This window comes from Balaenoptera ricei, chromosome 4, assembly GCF_028023285.1.
Source record: "Balaenoptera ricei isolate mBalRic1 chromosome 4, mBalRic1.hap2, whole genome shotgun sequence".
Lineage (NCBI taxonomy): Eukaryota > Metazoa > Chordata > Mammalia > Artiodactyla > Balaenopteridae > Balaenoptera > Balaenoptera ricei.
This window is the reverse complement of record NC_082642.1, coordinates 4,367,425-4,382,377: the sequence shown is the minus strand read 5'-3', so window position 1 is coordinate 4,382,377 and position 14,953 is coordinate 4,367,425. Positions and strand designations below refer to the sequence as shown.

General features: G+C 39.6%; 1 protein-coding gene across 2 annotated transcripts in view; it reads left to right on the top strand.

Annotated features, from left to right (window-relative positions):
- The window catches only part of ARHGEF26 (Rho guanine nucleotide exchange factor 26), a 150,008-nt gene that overhangs the window by 67,160 nt on the left and 67,895 nt on the right, over nucleotides 1-14,953 (top strand). For both annotated transcript variants that reach the window (XM_059920084.1, XM_059920083.1), the window contains exons 7-9: nucleotides 7,191-7,343; nucleotides 10,192-10,321; nucleotides 13,972-14,046. In XM_059920084.1, coding sequence (XP_059776067.1) covers nucleotides 7,191-7,343; nucleotides 10,192-10,321; nucleotides 13,972-14,046 — 358 coding nt within the window. The remainder of the gene's footprint in view (nucleotides 1-7,190; nucleotides 7,344-10,191; nucleotides 10,322-13,971; nucleotides 14,047-14,953) is intronic.

Below are 14,953 nucleotides of genomic sequence, written 5' to 3'. Positions count from 1 at the left end.
GCGTTTGCTCTTCCTGATCTAATGTATTAAAAGAAATTGAGGCTTTAGTGTCAATGTGACCACCAAAACAAACAAAACCAAACCCCCCCAAAACAAACAAAAATCCAACAAACCCAAACAAATGAGCCCCAAATCTCACTTATCCACAGCAGAATAGAATTTCATTTTGCTAGAGAACAGAATGTTCTGTCGTTGCTCTGTTAGGAAAGTATTTCCAGCAGCACATAGTTTGCTGCCACTTATCTGGAATATTTCTTTGTTTAGTGAAGATATTTTATTATATAACAGCAATTTAGACATGTGAAACCTGCCCGGTATGTTACATGTCTCCAGCATAAGTGAATATGACCCTCTCTGGTGGGATACTGCAGCCACTTAGATTGACAGCTCATTCAAGTGAGGAAGGTATCCAGGAATGATCTGAGTTTGCTTTAGGCAGATGGATATTAATGAAGGAAAAGTACCTTGAAAGGATGCCATTCCGAGAAAGGCACAGGACAGCACTGATTATAACCAGAGCCCTGCTTTCTGTGCTTCTCCAGCTAGAGCGCTCAGTGCTGAGCTTCTTAGTGGCCTGGAATCCTCCCTAAATCAGGTGACGGAGGGGCCGGTCTGGTAGGGTTTTCAGTAAGTGCAGCTGGCATTGAAGAAACATGGGCTGAACTGGGTCTCATTTTAGTGACCCTACTGGACAGGATTGTAAAAGCTTGTGCTGGGAGTTCGTTGTCTTCATTGGTGACCTTCACTGTGCCTCGAATAGCTCTGGGAACTCCATTTGTAGTCAGTAAATATATACTGATTTGGTTTACCAGTGAGTAAAGCAAGGTAGAGCCTGACTTCTTTGCCGGGGTTACATTCTTGGTAAAATAGCAGCAGAACAAAATTCCTTGAACGGGTTCCATCTTCATAATTTTCTTTAATTTGTTTAGAACACAAATTCGATGTATTCACCCATCAAATATTTGGCTGTCTTTTGTATTCCAGGTGCTATGGCCAGGTCCCGAGCATAGAGTGTTGAACGAAACAGACATGACCTCTGTCCTCTAGCCCTTGCTAAGAGAGACAAAGGTAAACAAAATCGTAATATAATTAACTATGATCATAGTAGGTACACCAAAGGAAAAGCACAGAGGTTTATTAAGACATAAAATAAGGGTGCCTAACCCAGCCCAGAAGAGTCAGGGAAAGCTTCCTGGAAGAGGCGAACTTTAATCTGAGACTTGAAGAATGAGTGGGGCAAAGGGGGAGGGCAGCAGGGAACAGGGAGGGCTAAGATGATGACTTCCAGAGGGTTTCACCTGGCACCCATAAAACAGTATTTGTTCGTGCTGTGTGGATGGGGATCAGGACACATTGCTAGCTGCCACCCTCCTGGAGGCTGCACCTAGGGGGGCTATCAGTTCTTCTGCTGTCTTGCACATCTTGCCATGGGATAAGTCTCCTGTGAAAGTCTTCACTATGTTGATGTGTGTAAATTATTTGCTGAGATAGTTAAACAGTTGGTCTTTTTGGAAAGTAATATATTCCTTCTTCAGTTCCAGCTGTTATTAGCCTTCTTTCTGGATGTCTAGGTTGAGGGCTGGCAAGTAGTAACAGAGCAGTGGGCACCTGCGAGCAGAGGCTACAGTAGGTGTAGTAGTTCAAGCACAGGCTCTGGACTCAGAAAGCCTCTGGCTCTGGGTTCAGACTGAGGCTCAGTTGTTTCAAGTTTTGACTTAAGTACTCTTAGCCTTGGTTTTCTTATGGGTTTATTGGCCGTCTCATAAAGTCGGCTTGAGGATTAAATTAGATGAGGTGGTGCATGAGAAGCCCTGGGCTTGGCACGGTGACTGGCGGTCATGGTTACCAATTGTTTGCTCCTTGACATCCACCGAAGCACGTCATCCTGTGCTAGGCACATGGGAAGAAATTTTGTTGGCTGACGGATGAAACCAGATTTGTCGTCTGCATTAAATAAGTTTTAATCTCTTCTATAGTTGGGCGGATTTACTGTACCGTCTTCAAGAGCTCTCAGGAATGCTCATCCCTGACATGCCAATGGCATTACCAGTTGAATTTTAAGAAGACTGTCAGTAATGGTATGGGGGCATTTAGCCTCAATCTGTAGGTCTTTTCGGCCTACTACGGGAGGGAGAAAGTGATGCTCGCAAAAAGTATATGTGCTGAGTGTTTCAGAAGCGGCTACATCACTGTTGACTTTGTTCTATCCCTGAAAATGCAGTGCCACCTTTAAGACCATCACTTGATAAAGCAACCACAAAAAGCCTAAAGAATATCCAGTCCCTGCAGCTCTAGGAAATGCTAGAGGAGAGGTTACAGGCCTTGAGCAAGCTGCTCAAACATGGCCGTGTAGTTCTCATCTTGAAGTCCCCACCTCCTGGGAGGCTGCCCTTGTGTTTCTTGGTGGTCTGACCTTTCTCTGCATAGCCAAGGAGCTCACCCGGGCAGGCTGCAGTCATTTGCAGTGCTCATGTGAAGTATGGGTGTGATTAGGTGGAGGGAGAAGAAGCAAGAAGCAAGCAGTTTAATTTTCCTTTGGACAAATAGACAGCTGAAAGTATGCATCTGTGAGAATTCAGAGCCACCGGATGCTGGTGATGGTGAGTCAACAGTCAAACAGGGCTAACCTGGGTTTCTGGTTAAGAGGCAGTGCTTCCAGGAGGCCTTTCCTGGTCCATCAGAGGTTTCTCAAAATCTAGACGTTAGCGATGACATTAGAATTTTGGTGGGGAAAAAAAAAGAAAGGTTGTATAACATGATTGGTTGTAAAACATGATCATTTTGGTAATGCTACAGAGAGGAAATAATGAAGGTATTGTGCCAGAAAAAAAAAATTCATTGGGCTGAAGTAGATTTCCATTAAAAAGTTATCCTTCAAGTAAGCCAAATTGCTTCACAGACTCATTCAAGTTTCATCTAGGGAACCAGAATGCTTTTCTTTTTGCTTCAGATTTCATTTGGATCTCCAGCTTTCTTGGTTATTGAAATAATACCTCATTCTTTAGTAATACTTTCTTGGCCTGTTTGTAGCTCAGCGCACTTAGTAAAATATGCAAATTTGCCAAAAATAACCAATATAATTTAACATAGAAAGCTTTGGATTATGTTTTAATTATGCCAGTGTCTAAATAAAAGATGGGTGGCTTCGTTTATATTATATTAAAATAGGTAGCATAGATATTTCATTAGTGTTTTGTTTTTAATCTTGTACTTTGGCAAACCTTCTATAGAGATAAATGAATTTTCCTTTTCATTGGGAAATGCCAAGTTACTGTTGTTTTTGGTCATGTAGTTGCATTCCTCAGACTGTAGCAGTTAGCTGAAGACAAGAAATTGGAAGAGATCTTTGCCTCTAAGATATTTATTTCCTAGATTTACATGATAATGACCGTATGAATGGTTTCTTATTTTTTCCATTTTCTTTGAACATTTTCTTAAATGACACTTGGAGCTAAAAGAAATTACAAATATTTTGCATTTATATGAAAACCAGCTAAAAATGAACTTGTCCTGATTACATACTACCTAGAATTCCTGTGGCTCTGAATTCTCACACATGTATATTTTCAGGGAAAGTTAAACTCTTTTCTTCTTGCTTCTCCCCCTTCCTCCTAAGTCCCTGTCTACATGAATGGTTTCATGACCCACCTTGATGCCCAGCTAGAAACTTTGACTAGAAACCACCATGTCTTCCTTGACTTTTCCATCTAATGAGTTTCTCTATTCTGTTAACTTTCCCACCAAATTATTACCCTAATGTGTCCTCCCTTTTTGATTTCCCACTGCCAAGGCTTTATTTTCACTTGCCCAGATTAGCATCTCACTGGCCTGCTTATGGTCTGTCTTTCCCCACTTCTGTCTCAATTGTCTCCATCTGATTGGATGGCTTCAACATCTCCAGCAGGTTCTCCTTATCCATAGCATAGATTAAGCCCACGTTCCTCAGTAGACAGTGAAACCTTTATAGTCTAGCTCTGACCCGCTTGCTTTGCAGCCCTTGTTCTCTGCCCCTGTTCCTCCTGTGGTCGACACCTCGCCTCTCTGAACCCCACAGTTTTCCCAACGAGATTCATGCCTGTGCCCACGTTGTGTCCCTGCCTGCAGTGCTCTGCCCCCCTTCTCCCCCTATTGCCATCCTCATCCCTGATGACTCCTCACACCTTTCCTCACCTCATGCCACCAGTCACCCTGCCCTGTGCTTTTCACTGTATGTTTCTGTTAATAAGTCCTGTATCACAATTAATTGGTTCCATGCCTCCCATGGGCCACTCAACTCTGAATGTCAGGAGGGAAATGATCATTTCTTACTCCACCTTCATTTGAGGAAATAATCTTTCCTTGGCATGTAACTCAGCTTATTCTGTATTGGTTCTTGGTTTTATACTATCATTTCTTGATATACACTGTTAGTGGCAGAGTCAGAGAGCTTGAAAATCCACCTGTGGATATATATCCCAAAGATTTGAAAACAGCAACTCAAACAGATACTTGTATGGGAATGCTAACAGGAGCATTATTCACAATATCCAAAAGGTGGAAACAACCCAAGTGTCCATCATCAACAGATGAATAGATAAACAAATTATGGTATGTACCTACAATGGAATATTATTCAGTCATAAAGAGGAAAAAGTTCTGGTATATCCCTTAACATGATGAACCTAGGAAACATTATACTAAGTGAAATAAGCCAGACAAAAAGTACAAATATTGTATGATTCCAGAAATATATAGAATAGGCAGATTCATAGAGGTAGAAAGTAGATTAGAGGTTATCAGGGGCTGGGGAGAGGGGGAAATGGGGGATTACTGCTTAATGGGTACAGCATTTCTGATTGGGGTGAGGAAAGTATTTTGGAAATAGTGATGATGGTTGCACAATATTGTGAATGTAATTAAAGCCATTGAAAATGGTTAAAATGTATATTTTACCAGAATGAAAAATATATAGTTCATATAATTTAAAAAAAGATACTGCCACCAGCACCCTTACGCATATATGTTCCAACATGTAATTAGTTTTATACAAGCATTTTTTCTTCCTATATCATTTACGTTTATCATTCTTACCTTCTTAATATATCACACATTTCTTGAAGTCAGGGACCAGTCTAGATAGAAAATATTCTTTAAGAAACATGGTTTTTGTTTGTATAGGGTTTGAAGTTGGATGTTTTTGAAATTCTGAAACTTTGGAGAGGGTTTGACATTTTATTCGAATCTTAATAAACTCAGAGTGACAAAGTGACATGAAGTCACTGACTGAGATAGATTGATTGATTGATTGATTGATTTATGGCTGTGTTGGGTCTTCGTTTCTGTGCGAGGGCTTTCTCTAGTTGCGGCAAGCGGGGGCCACTCTTCATCGCGGTGCGCGGGCCTCGTACTGTCGCGGCCTCTCTTGTTGCGGAGCACAGGCTCCAGACGCGCAGGCTCAGTAGTTGTGGCTCACGGGTCTAGTTGCTCCGCGGCATGTGGGATCTTCCCAGACCAGGGCTCGAAACCGTGTCCCCTGCATTGGCAGGCAGATTCTCAACCACTGCCCCACCAGGGAAGCCCCACTGGCTGAGTTTTGAAACATAGATGTGTTTTTCTGACCTGCTGTCTAGGAACTGTGTGTATGAACCCTGATCCCATTGGGAGGAAAGCCAAATAGTCCAGCAAAGTGTGCTTTCAGTTGCTCCTCTTGCTGTTTTAAACAAGGGGCTTGGATGATGAGGCCATGTAGATGGGAACCATATTGATTATTTTCCCTAAGTCCCTTTTAAAGGCAATAAAAATGTAGGTGTTTACCCAGAATATAAATAAATTTATTCTTCTAGGAAGTTAAAATGCATTTCTTTGTCTTTTAAGCTCCCATGGAGACTTTTAAAAATAGAATAGATAATGATGACAAGCTAATACAATTTACATTAAAATGAGTTTAATGTACATGTAAATTTATAAAAATAAGACCTCTTAATTCTTTTATTTGAGTGCCAGGATTTTCTTTGAAAAGAACTGAGATATAAATGTGAGAAAATGTTAGCCTGTGTTTACTATTAATCATCTCATATAAATTTCTGTTGTCTCATTCACTGTGTGCCTTGAATTTTATATTATGGAATCCACCCAGAAAACTGTAAGGAGCAATGATGTGCTAAATGCTAAAGGGCTTATGGAAAACTAACCTTCCCTTGTACTACTATTCCAGAAGTCAACATTAGGCATTATTGTTGGTTTCACCTTCATCGCACTTTTAAAGAAAATGCTCTAGTCCAGTGTGATAGTTATTTCTATCAAGATTTTCCTGCTGCTTTGAACTTGCTCAGTAGGTGTGCTCTAGGGAAGTTCCCAATTTTTAGTGTGCATTCACAGCATCAGGCAATCTTGAGAAAATGCAGGTTCAGATTGGGGGAGGTAGGTGGTGAGATTCTGCATTTCTGATGAGCCATTAGATGTTGCTGGTCACTGGACCACATTTTGAGCAAGAACCCTCCGTTTCAAATATCTGAATTGATGTTCTGTTAAAATTGGATGCAATCTAAGGTTGCCAGAAAAAAGTACAAGACATCTAAGATGTCCTATGCAATATTTGCACATGGTTGTATTAAAAAATTATCCATTGTTTATCTGAAATTTAATTTTAACTGGACTAGACACAATACACGTGTGTGCAAGTGCACACAACACACACACACACTAGCAACTCTAAATCGCAATCTTCAATTATATACAAAGTCATTTAAATGTCATGTATTAGATTTAAATGATATGATTATTTTTATTTTGAGAGAAAGGACACAGAACTAGGTTTGTTTCACTCCTATTTTTCAGGCACTAACTTAGGTGTGTTGCTCATATGCTTTTCAATACAGTAAAATGTGTAAGCATGAACCCTGCCCCCCTCCTAGTATCTAGGGAATTCTTGAAAAATAGTGAAATCTGTGCATTCTAAAATATACCTGAAAGCACAGAAATGCCCTGGATTATTAATGTTTTAAGCCAACCATACGAAGTAATAAGGTGTTTATATGATAGATTTAAATCTAGACTATTTTATAGTTTTTTTCTTGTATTTTTTGGTACCGAGTACTGTTGATATTTTCAAATACTATTATACTGTACGTAAAATAGTATTACATGAGGATGATCTGTTGTCTATTAAAGCACACAGAAGAAAGTGTAAATGATTTTCTTTGTTTTTTCAGATTCTTTACAGAGTTGGAAGAAAGACATCAGAATAATATCTTCATAGATGACATAAGTGACATTGTGGAAAAACACACAGCATCCACATTTGACCCATATGTGAAATACTGCACAAATGAAGTCTACCAACAGCGGACATTACAAAAATTGTTGTAAGCAATATTGAATGTTACAGTTTTAATGATCTAATCTTGTTCTAATTAGGTCACATAGATTGAAATTAATGGATCTCTTAAATTATATTTAGAAATGCCTCCTGATGATTTATTTTCCAGGGAGAAATTTTTAAGAGGATTGCTTTTAGGGTGAGGGCATTTGATTAGAAAAATCCAGTTTCTGGAGAATTTTGTCTCTAAAGCAATTATGAAATTATAGTTTGTTGCTGTTTTCCTTGTTTCTTTTTTTTTTTTTTTAATTGCTGCAGGACACGGGGTTGGGGGTGGGAGGGTTGGTGATCAGTGATTATCATTCTAAATGGTGAAAAGATTGTTCCCTAAGCTGTTATCTGGCCATTAAGTAGCCTGAGGCCAAGATGGAGCTTTTGAGTAGGTTGAACTAGTGCCTAGGAGCCAAAGCTTTCTCAAGTATCCTAATCTTCCTCCATTCAAATGACAACTCTATTCAGTTGTTTATAGGAATTGCTGATTTTCTCCCTCCGGGTAGTTAGGGGTAAGGAGAGCAGGGGAAGGTCTGAAGGAAGGCAGTTTTTAAAAAAAGTTCTTAAAGGCTTTAACTATGAAACAAAAAAGAATTAAACTTTAAATTTCCCCCCATACTTTTTCCCTTTGTCTATTTATGTTACTGAGCATTTTGTGATCTCTATCCTTAAAAGAGTCAGCAATGGCTCAGTAATGTCTATATTGCCTTCTTGCTGGGGTCGGGGGCTTGTTTATCACAAGGGGCTATCTATTTGGCAGTGCAATTGTACATTGCTGTAAATTCAGTTTGAGGGCTGACTGGCTATTATCATTCTCCTCCCCTCCTGTGAGTCGTGGCATTTATGACGGCAGCATGGAACCCAGGTCAGTTTCTATGCAATGTGTGAGACTCTATGGTGAGGATCGCCTCGTGGCTGCTTGGAGAAACAGCCCCCAAGTTGGTGAGAAGGGCTGATTATGCCCCTTCCCCCTCCACATTCTCATTAAAATCTCCTACAGGCAGGGTGGAAAACCCACAGCTGCCAACCCCAAAGGAGGCTATTAGTACAAAGCAGGGTTTGTAGGCACTCCTGACATTTTGTCCTAGATTAGTCTTTGTTGTGGAAACTGCCCTGTACATTGTAGCATGTTTAGCAGGATCCCTGGCCCCTGCCCACAGGGTGCTGATAGCACCATGACACCCCAGTGGTGATAAACAAAAACATCTCCAGACATTGCCCGATATCCCTTGCAGGGGTGGGGGATGGAGAATCACAACCCTCACTTTCCCTAAACTCCCCTCCATCCCCCATGGGAACTGCTGATGTAAAGGTTACTCTGTAACTGTTGGAAAATCCAAGTTACATGTGTGAAAACAAAATCTGGAATTAGAGCTGAATTTCACTTTGTTTTGCAGGATTTAAAAAAAAGCGAATAGGTGCTGCTGTACTTTATGTAACTCTTTAAAAATAAAGGTTTTATTTAAATTAGCTCAACGATATCATCATTGGCACTTTCACATGGAAATTAGTAGCTGTGTTTTCAGAAGCTTTGTTGCAGTTGATGTAAATTTACATTTAAGGCCGTGACTTTTCAACTTCAGTTGCCCTTTGGAATCTGAAAACCAACAAACAAACAATGCCCAGGGTGCATCCTAGACTGTTTCATCAGAATCTTTGGAGGTCGGGGAGGCCTGGGGCCTAAGTAATTTAAATATGCAACTGGTTTAGAATTTGCTTCTTTTTTTAACTTCCTAAAAATCTTTTCAAAGCTAGCAGGAAACCTAAAACTCCTCAATTTAAGAAAATGAGATTAAAACCTTTCTGTGTTCTTTCTTTTACTTTGTTCTTCTGGGTATTTCCTAATTTATTTCTAGCAGCCTGGAACCCAGTCATCCAAGTTTCAAAGTGTATTTTTTTAAAAAAGGTTACAATTGCCACTACCCTGCTTCTTGGCCTTCCCCCCGCCCCTCAACGTGGGATTACGGGAGGATTACAGAATCCAAGGGCCATTGCCTCCCCACCTCCTCCTCATAAGTCACCCTGGAACTCCTCAGAGCTCCCTTTGGGGTGAAGTGAGGTGACAGAGTGAGAGATGCAGTGTCAGGGACCCACTGAAAGTCAGAAGACCTCGGTTTGACTTCTATCTTTACTGAATACTAGATCTTTTATTTGGCAAGTTGGGGACCTTTCTGAGACTCCATTCTTCCTGGAATCCCCTCTTGGCCTTCCCTGAAAGTTATAGGGTGGTTCCACATGAGATCCTTTATGTCGGTGTATCTTGCTAAATTCTGTAAAAATGTTCTGGCAGTATTAACACTGTTCTAATGTCACTGGGAGAGGAGGAATATTCTGGCTGGCATGGTCAGAAGGTTTTCTGTCTTAGAAGCTTTGAAAAAGTCCAAAAGCCTCCTAGTAAGTAAATCCAGTCTGACATTTCTTTCTTAGATTATTATCTCGGGCTAGAGAAGTGGCTTAAAACATGTGTTATCTTTTAAATGGAATGTTTATAGATTATCAGATATGAGTTCTAGTGTGTATACTAATTTATAATGTATACATTCACCATTATGATACCATTGCTTCTTCATTAGTTTACTTCCTACTTCTAAAAATTTCTAGCCCATACATTTTCATCTTATTGTTCATATTGTTACCTTAAATTTATATCTTATATTCAGTCTTGACTGTAAAAGGCAGATAAGCCATCCATGTCTCTCTATGTAATCATGTGTTTATGTTGTTTCTATATTTAAAAATCATTGATAATATATGAATTTATCACAATATTTTATTATACATTTTTACTTCTTAACTTGAAGGGGAAGTATTTTGAAGTTTTGTCTTTCTTTGTTTTTCCTCAGAGCCACCAACCCATCTTTTAAGGAAGTTTTGTCCCGAATCGAGTCCCACGAAGACTGTAGGAACTTACCCATGATCTCTTTTCTCATTCTCCCCATGCAGAGGGTGACCCGCCTTCCCCTGCTGATGGATGTAAGATGTAATCTGGTATCTCTTTCCTCTGTGGATAGCTGTGCTGCCTCAAGTCCGATTAAGAAAATTATTCTTACCCCACTTAAATTATATCCCTTCTATAAAATCCCCCAATTAAGTGAGAAGGTGCTATTTGGTTGGAAAGTCCCACCTGTGTCTAATATCTTTGGAAATTTTCTTCAATTTAGGCTTGTGGGGTCACTCTGAAGAAGTTAGATTATCCCTCTTTTACTTAACATTTTTTGAAATGGGAAGAATATTGACTTCTTGAAGTCAAGAGTCCCGGATTCCTTTTCCGGCTGAGCCACTAGGCCCGTGACCTTGGGCAAGTCACTTAATCTCTTTGGGCCTCAGTTTCCTCTGGTTGACCACTAAGATCCCTTCCCTGTCACATTCCAAGATGATGAGGTGCTTCCATTTCGCACAGGAAGGAGGCCCTCTGCAGCGTCACAGGGCATAAACCTGCCCTGTTTTGCATCGCTCAGAATGAGTGAGGAAAGTCCAGGCATCCGTCTTATCTTAGGAAACATGCACGAAGAAAACAAGTATGTGAGTTCGAATAGTGGTAAGATGTGGCTGGGAGAAGAGTTGAGACTGCCAGGTGGGAAGCACAGCTGGGAGGACAGCCAGACGGTAGCTCAGGAGGGCTGCGCGCAGGCTGGGCTGCAACTGCAGGGGCATCTGTGAGAGAACGGGGCGGCCCGACATGACTGCCATCCAGCTAGAGGGGCAAAGAGTGTCTTTTTTTTTTTTTTAATTGAAGTATAGTTGATTTACAATATTGGGTAAATCACAATTTCAGGTGTTCAGCAAAGTGATTCAGTTTTATACCTACGTATTTTTTCAGATTATTTTCCATTATAGGTTATTATAAGATATATACTGTGTTATACAGTAACTCCTTGTTGCTTATCTATTTAATATATAGTAGTATGTAATCTGTTAATCCCAACTCCTAATTTATCCCTCCCCTGCCTTCCTTTCCCCTTTGGTAACTATAAGTTTGTTTTCTGTGTCCGTGAGTCCTTTGTTTTGTATATAGATTCATTTGTACTATTTTTTAGATTCCACCTATGTGATATCATGTAATATTTATCTTTCTCTGTCAGACTTACTTCACTTAGTATGATAATCTCTAGGTCCATTCATGTTGCTGCAAATGGCATTATCTCATCCTTTTTTATGGCTGAATAATATTCCATTTTATGTATCACATCTTCTTAAACCAGTCGTCTGTTGATGGGCATTTGGGTGACTTCCATGTCTTGGCTATTGTAAGTAGTGCTGCTATGAATATTGGGATGCATGTATCTTTTTGAATTAAGAGTTTTTGTCTTTTCTGGATATATGCCCAGGAGTGGGATTGCTGGATCATATAGTAGCTCAAAGAGTATCTTTTTGATCAAATTAAAATATTTTGGCATAGTTCTACTTTACAATGGATAATATTAATATAACGTCAGTTTTGACATACTTGCTTTTTACAAGTCAAAATATAGGGTAAAAATAAAGCAAAAAATTACAATCGAGTAAGATTACAAAATAAATCCCATTTTCTCGATTCCATTATAAATTCTAAGAGCTATTCTAAAGAAGCACTGAAGTTTAGAAACGAGTGAAAGCGTGTGATCATGGTCACTTTGCTGGCTCTGCTGCACGGTGAGGGGAAGGCTCAGTTGTCATTTCAGAATTCACAGCACCTACTGCTCTCCAAGGCCACCTCAGTCTACTCCCTTTACACCCTTCCTTGTCCGTTCCCTGTGTTTTAGGAACTTCTCTCCTTGTAAATATTGGGAAACTTGCAGTTTTGTGAATCTAGCTCTGATTTTTTAAAACTCAATATTTATCATGTCTAAGAATAGAATGAAGCCAGGTTATCAAAACTAAATTTTGGCTCTAAAAGGGTTTATTTCCTGAGCCTAGTAAGACTTTCATAGAAATAATGAAACTTTGACACATACAGGAAAATATTAATTTTCAAACTTTACTATTTTTTAACAAGAAATGGTTGTTTTCTAAATGTAACATTTCTAGTAATGTTATGAATTTTCAGGATTCTTTCTTTTTCTTCTTCTGAAAACACGTTTTAGCCGAGTTTCCTTAGATTCTGTATATTCTGTGATCTCAGAGCCTCTTTTTATATTCTCTCCCTTTGTGATTCTGAGGAAATTGCTTAGATAGATTGGGACTTACAAAATCTAATATACATGTTGTAGGTACCATGTTGAAGGTTTATGCCATGATTGCCCAGTAGGCTCTAAACTTTTTGGGGTCAGAGACTGTTTTGAGATTGTGAGTAAAGCTGTAGTCATTCTCCCTAGAAAATTCACGGTGTGCAAAATTTTACCTAAAATTGAAGTGTGCAAAGAAACTATGGACTCAGGATGCCTGCTCCCAGAGACAAAGATTAGTATTTTTCAAACTGCTTTTGTACCCATTAGTGGGTCATGAAATTGATTTTTGAATCATGAGCAGTGTTTTTAAAAAATGAATATAGAATAGAACATGTGGTATATGATATATAATCGTTCATAATGTGGTTAAATATTATTTCATAAAAAACTTGTTTCATTTTTATGTGCATGTCTACTGGTTGCAGTGTAAAAGTATTTCTTGCAGTGGGTCATAGTCAAAAAAATTTTGAGAACCATTAATATAAATCCATCCATGGTACACTCTGTGCTTCTCACATATCACACGTAACAATCCTGACACCTGACTTTCGGATTTATAGACTTGGTGCTCGTCTGCATTTAAGGTACCAGTGGTTTGCTAGTTCCTAATATCTTCCACCTCTGCTGGATGCCTGTTGCCCTAATCTGTTTCCCATATGTGAGAACCTGGCCACCTGGGCAGAATCTAAATGTACCTAAAACATGGTCTCTTCAATGTTACTTCATTTGGAGATTTAGTTAAGCTTGTTAATTGACGTGAACATTTTTAACAGTTGAAATGGTTCTGTTGGCTTTGAATGGGTATAGTTTCAAAAGTTTTACATAATTCAGTATACCTTCAGTTGACCTTCTCTGAACTCGATTTTACCGTCGCAAAGATAGCAGTGTAAACATATCAAGGGAAAATCCAGCAGCCGTGTTTTTGATCCTTTTATTCACATTGTATCATCTACAAATATAATAAGCTCTAATAATAATGATGATGGTGGTGATCATTAATTTTGTCATTCATGGAGAGCCTACTGTATGCCAGGTATTCATAAAGAACTTTGCATGCATTATCATTTAACTTTTGTAACAATCTTGTGATGTAATTGCATTATCCCAATTTTACAGATGAGGAGCATTATCCCAATTTCACAGATGAGGAAACTGAGGCTTATAGAGGCAGGGTAGGTGACTTGCCCAAGGTCAAGTAGCTAGTAAGGAGCAGATCTGGAATTTGAAACCAGGTTCACCCATCTCTGAAGTCTATCCTCTTATTTAACTATCCTCTGGATTAACATGGATCCTGTGCTTTTAAAGACTATTTCCTAGTTTTGTAATCGGATTTTAATGTCATCTTCAGACTCATCCATAGTATTGTGTTCAGCATTGGTAAGTTTGCTACAAGTAAGACTCTATGACTGGACGTTGGTTTTGTTTTACTTAGTACAACAAATCAGTTGATTTTGTTCTTCTTTTACTTGATTGCAGACTATTTGTCAAAAGACACCTAAGGACTCTTCAAAGTATGAAGTCTGCAAAAGGGCCTTAAAGGAAGTAAGCAAGGTAAGTGTTGAGGGGCTCATTACACAGTAATGGGATCACCCATTCAGATCCCTCTGAAGAGAACATGTCTGAGTTGGATGCTGAAAACTGGTAGATTCTCATAGCCATTTTGCACACCATTCTTTAGGTAGCTGAAAAACAAAGCAATGTTTGCTGTACTCAAATGAAATGGGTATTTTTACTGTTTCAGACAGTCTTGTCTTAAGGCCCTTTAGATATCTCATTTTCTTTTGGCATCTGAATTCAGTAAGTGTTTATTGAGTATCCACTACAGTGCCAGGGACAATGCCAGCCCCTGAAAATATGGGGATGAATAAGACATCGGTGGTTACTGCCCTCGTGGAATGTGCTGTGTAAAGGGGAAGGCAGACATTAAATAAGAATTACAGTAAAGGATGATGAGTGACGTAAGAGGGAAGAACATAGTAATGCTGAAGCCGAAGCCTGAAGCAAGAGTAGCTGTTGAATTCTCCAAATTCTATAAACATGTTCCCAAAGACAGGAACGTGTTTATAGAATTTGGAGAACTAGAATGTTCTTCATGCGGCGAGAGCCCAGTCCGGGAGAGAGAGCACTGAGGAACCATGTTAGGGAATCGTGGACCTTATCCTAGGATACTGTGGAAGCTATAAATTCATGTGCTGTGAAGGAGACAGTGGGGATGAGCCCCAGTGATGAGGCCTTTGTAGTTGATGAGGCTACAGGTGATAGGGGCCTGTACTGATGCGATAGTAAGATGGAGAGAAGCAAACCTACAACACTGGGGAGGTAGGCATGGAGAGTGTTTGGGTGGGCATATTTGCGGACAGAAATCAAGGAAAATAGTCTCCGGCTTGTGCAACCATTTGGATGCTCTTGTTTATCTCTACAGTAGGAACAGAGGGAGAAGCTGATGAGTTCCATTTAG